This window comes from Penaeus vannamei, unplaced genomic scaffold (assembly GCF_042767895.1).
Source record: "Penaeus vannamei isolate JL-2024 unplaced genomic scaffold, ASM4276789v1 unanchor4867, whole genome shotgun sequence".
Classification (NCBI taxonomy): Eukaryota; Metazoa; Arthropoda; class Malacostraca; order Decapoda; family Penaeidae; genus Penaeus; species Penaeus vannamei.
In genome coordinates, this window is record NW_027217846.1 from 2501 (window position 1) to 7500 (window position 5000).

Below are 5000 nucleotides of genomic sequence, written 5' to 3' on the forward strand. Positions count from 1 at the left end.
GCCATTCACCACATTCACCGCACCACACTCACCACACCCACCACATTCACAACATTTACAGCATTCACCTCACCACACCCACCACACTCACCTCACTCACCACAGCCAACACATTCACCACATTCACCCCACCCACCGCACTCACCACACTCACCCCACCCACCACATTCACCACACTCACCCCACCCACCACACTCACCTCACCACATATACCACACTCACCACATTCACCACACCCACCACATTCACCACACACCCACCACATTCACCACACTCACCACATTCACCACACTCACCACATTCCCCACTCACCACACCACACTAACCACATTCACCACACTCACCACATTCACCACACTCACCACACCACATATACCACACTCACCCCACCCACCACCCTCCCCCACATTCACCACACTCACCACATTCACCCCACCCACCACCCTCCCCACATTCACCACACTCACCCCACCCACCACACTCACCACATTCACCACACTCACCACATTCACCCCACCCACCACCCTCCCCACACATTCACCACACTCAACCCACCCATCACACTCACCACATTCACCACACTCACCACATTCACCCCACCCACCACCCTCCCCACATTCACCACACTCACCCACCCACCACACTCACCACATTCACCACATTCACCACATTCACCCCACCCACCACCCTCCCCACATTCACCACACTCACCCCACCCACCACCCTCCCCACACTCACCATCCTCCCCACCCTCCCCACATTCACCCCACCCACCACACCCACCACACTCACCACACTCACCACAATAATCACAATCACCACACTCACCACACTCACCACAATCACCACAATCACCACACTCACCACACTCACCACCACTCCCCATATTCACCACACTCACACACCCACCCCACCCATCACCCTCACCACACTCTCACCACACTCACCACACGCCACCACATTCACCACACTCACCACACCCACCCCACCCCCACCACAATCACCACACTCACCACACTCACCACAATCACCACAATCACCACCCACCCCACCCACCACACCCACCACACTCACCCCACCCACCACATTCACCCCATTCACCACACCCACCACATTCAACCCCACCCACCACACTCACCACATTCACAACCTTCACCACCCACTCACCACACTCACCCCTCACCACACTCACCACACCCACCCCACCCATCACCCTCACCACCTTCACCACCCTCACCTCACCACATATACCACTCACCACATTCACCCCACCCACCACACTCACCACCTTCACCACCCTCACCACACAATCCGACACTCACCCCACCCACCACATTCACAACATTCACCACACTCACCACACCACACTCTCCACACCACACTCACCCCACCCACCACATTCACAACATTCACCACACTCACCACACCACACTCTCCACACCACACTCACCCCACCCACCACACTCACCACATTCACCACCTTCACCACACAATCCGACACGGTCATCACCACCATCGAGGGGCAGTTAGAGTCATCACCCGGAGACGTTTTCGTGATTTGGACTTTTTGCATATTCATCATAGTGGCGATTTTCACTTGTCATCGCGCGTTCCGTCCGCTTGTCACCCCCCTCCCCCCTACCCCCTCCCTCCCTCCTCTTCCTCTGCCTTTTCTTCTATTTCTTCTGCTTCTTCTTCTTCAATCTCGTCCTCGTCATCTTCTTCCTTCTCTTCATTTTCCTGTTTCTCTTCTTTCTTTTCTTTCTCTTCTTTCTTTTTCCCCCTCCTTTCTCCTCCTCTTTCTCTTTTTCCTCATCTTCTTCTATCTCCTCTTCCCTTCTTCAACTCCTCCTCTTCCTCTCTCTCTTCCTCCTCCTCCTCCTCTTCTTCTTCACCTCCTCCTCTTTTTCTTCCTCCTCTCCTCCCTTCTTCTTCTTTTCCTCCTCCTCATCATCATCCCAACTTCCTTTTCCTCCTCCTTCCACTCCTCTCCCGCCTCTCTCCTCCTCCTCCCTTTTCCCCCCCCCTCCCCCCTCTTCTCCCCCTCCTCCTCCTCCTCTTCCTCCTCTCCCCCCCTCCTCCTCATCATCATCTTCTTCCTTCTCCTCCTCCTCTTCTTCCTCCTCCTCCTCCTCCTCCCCTATTAACCCTATTCCATCTCTCCGTCCTCATTCACTCCCTACCCCCCCCCCTTTTTTTTCTTTTTTATTGTTATGATAAAGATTTTCCTTCTTATTGTGATGAAATTATGTGCGATGGAGTAGGTAATGGAGTGTTTTACATAGGTCGGAGTTTCCCCCTTAATTAGGTAAAAGAAGGGAGCATAAATGTTCTTGTCTGCTTTCATCATGTGTCTTCCGTCTCTCTCTCCCTCTCTCTCTCTCCTTTCTTTTTTTTTCCTCCTATGTCTTCTCTTTCCTTCTTTCTTCGAAGGATTTTTTTTCTTTTTTTTTTATCCAGTAGCGTCTCGTTCGCCTCTTCGGATCCTGACATTGTTGAGCAATTCCGTTAATCCTAGAAATCCTTACAAATTCATTTAAATATCCTTCGTCTTCTTTCACACAGTGTAACCATCAGCTCGGCTCTGATTGGTCGCTGCGGAGTCACGTGACCGTAACGAAGACCGCGACTTCCGCGTCCTGGGAAATTTTTCAGTGGCGATCGTCCGTTTCCCGCTGTCTTCGGGATCGCTCAGGCTGTTTTCTCCTGCTCTTTCTCGGGCGAAGGGCGTCGGTTATCTTTGTCGGTTTCTTGAGCGTCTCTTGGGAAGGGGCTTTGTGTGTCCTGGGCGAAGGGAGTCTGGGAAGTGCGAAGGGAAGGAGGGAAGCGGTCTGGTCTCGAGGGGAAAGTCGGTGAGCGAAGCCAGAGGGAAAGCGGTGGCGGATTTGGAGCAGCGGCGCGAAGATGGCGGTCGCTGGTAGTACAGTAGAGCACTCACGGAGTCCAGCGACTGCGTGCGTTATTTGACACTGAGCCTGCGCCCCAGAAGGGCTTCTCGCGGAGGCAGCTGTGGGGGAAACTCGGCTGCGCGTCGGCGAAGGGAGAGTGGCTCTGAGGCGACCGGAGGGAGGAGCAGCGCGAGTGGCGCCGCTAGAAAGTCTGGAGGCGCAGCGCTCTGGCGCCAGTGTAGCCGTGACGCCGCCGCGGCCGCCGTCTTGTGCAACATCCAGGAAGTGACCTTGCGTCCGGCCCGGCTGACACTGACCTTGGCGGGTCGCGCTGGCAACGTGCCGGCAGGGAGCACTGACCCTCCGCCGTGACTCAGCACCATGCGCCCATAACGCGCCCGCGACGCCCGTCGGGACAAGACGCGACTCGGCTCGCCCGCCGCGGCTCCTGCGCCAGTCGGGGACTCGTGCCGCGGCGCAACGGCATGGGGACGCGAGCTCCTGCGTGCGTGCGCCCCGCGACCAGTGTGTGACCAAGTGCGTTTCTTGTGAACTCCAGTGCCTCGAGTGCGCGCAGTGTCGGCCGCCGGCATGTCGGTCCACGCGGGCGAGTACTGGCCCGACCGCGGCCTCTCGCACCAGTATTTCAGTCTCGGAGATTTCAACTACAACCCAGGAAGTGATCCCGGGGCGCTGCTGTCCCCGGGCCCCGAGGGAGCGCCGCCCGCCCTCGCGCCCCCCGCGGGCGTGCCGCCCCACCCCACCCGCGACCTCCTGCCGCCGTGCGTGGACGGCGGCAGCGACGGCTACCACAGCTCCACGCCCGACGACCTCGCGTCCGAGTGCTCTCCGGGCGCGGAGCTGCAGGCGGCGGGCGCGGCGGGCGGGGCGGCCGAGCGCGGCGCCAAGGACCTGGTGTCGGAGGCCTACCCGAACCTGGAGTACTACCAGGCCGCCTACCCCGCCACCACGGACCTGAGCGCCCTCACGCCCGCCTACTCGTACGGCGCCGCCGCCAGCGCCGCGCCCGCCGCCGGCTGGGGCGCCGCGCAGTTCAGCCCGGGCGAGGCCGACGGCCACCACCAGGAGCACTTCATCCCGCCGGAGACGCCGCCGTCGCTCGTCACGCACTACAAGCCGCTGCGCATCCGCCGGCGGCCGCCCAAGGTGGTCGGCAACGAGGTCCTGCGCAAGCGGCGGCTGGCGGCCAACGCGCGCGAGCGCCGCCGCATGAACGGCCTCAACGACGCCTTCGAGAAGCTGCGCGAGGTCGTGCCCACCCTCGGCAACGACAGGAAGCTGTCCAAGTTCGAGACGCTGCAGATGGCGCAGACGTACATCACGGCCCTGGCGGAGCTGATCCGGCGGGCGGACGCCGAGGTCGCCACGTCGTCCGCATGACGCAAAGGTAGGCCGACCCCGCGGGAAAGGCGCCGCCGAGCTCTCGCCTCCCGAGGGCGCCGCCGCCCCCGCGCCCAGGCCGGCGCCCCTCGAGTCTCCGGAGGGATCACGGCGGCTGGCGATGCCCTTTGCTCGGCATCTCGAAGGCGAGGCCATCGCCAGAATTCTAAAAAGAGACGAATATAAGAAAAAAAAGGAGAGAAAAAAATCCCGCATCGCATTTCATCTCATTTTTCTCTCGAATGAAATTATCAACATAAAAAAAAAAAATCACCCAAGTTATTCATACACTCAGAGGAAGAAATTATAAAAGCTATTCATATCCACGCAGAGAGAATGAAAAAAAAAAAAAAAAAAAAACATAGTGTAGGTGTATTTCCTTGAGGTTTTAACCCGCGCCTCGACCCACCGTTGACTCACGCTCGACTCGCCTTGGATTGCTCTTATTGTTATAGATATGACTCCAAGATATAAAGCAGTATTACCAATCTTGCAACATAAGCTCGTGTGCAATCTAAAGAGAAAAAAAAATCAAGAAAAAAAATATATACAGATGAATTTATATGTATAAAATTATTTTCTCACAACCTGCTCCGTTGTTTGTAAATATTTGTTCAATTAGAGATATTGATTAGATTAATTTATTCAAACTGTAAAGACTGTTATTATTGTTTATTGTACAGTGAAGATTAAGTAATATATAACTATGTG

General features: G+C 56.6%; 1 protein-coding gene across 1 annotated transcript in view; it reads left to right on the top strand.

Moving 5' to 3' along the window:
- The first annotated feature begins 2921 nt into the window (after nt 1-2921).
- The window catches only part of LOC138861351 (pancreas transcription factor 1 subunit alpha-like), a 2198-nt gene continuing 119 nt past the window's right edge, over nt 2922-5000 (top strand). The window contains exon 1 of the mRNA XM_070120370.1: nt 2922-5000. This exon is cut by the window's right edge and continues 119 nt beyond it. Within this exon, the coding sequence (XP_069976471.1) occupies nt 3480-4289 (810 nt within the window). The 5' untranslated portion in view covers nt 2922-3479 and the 3' untranslated portion in view covers nt 4290-5000.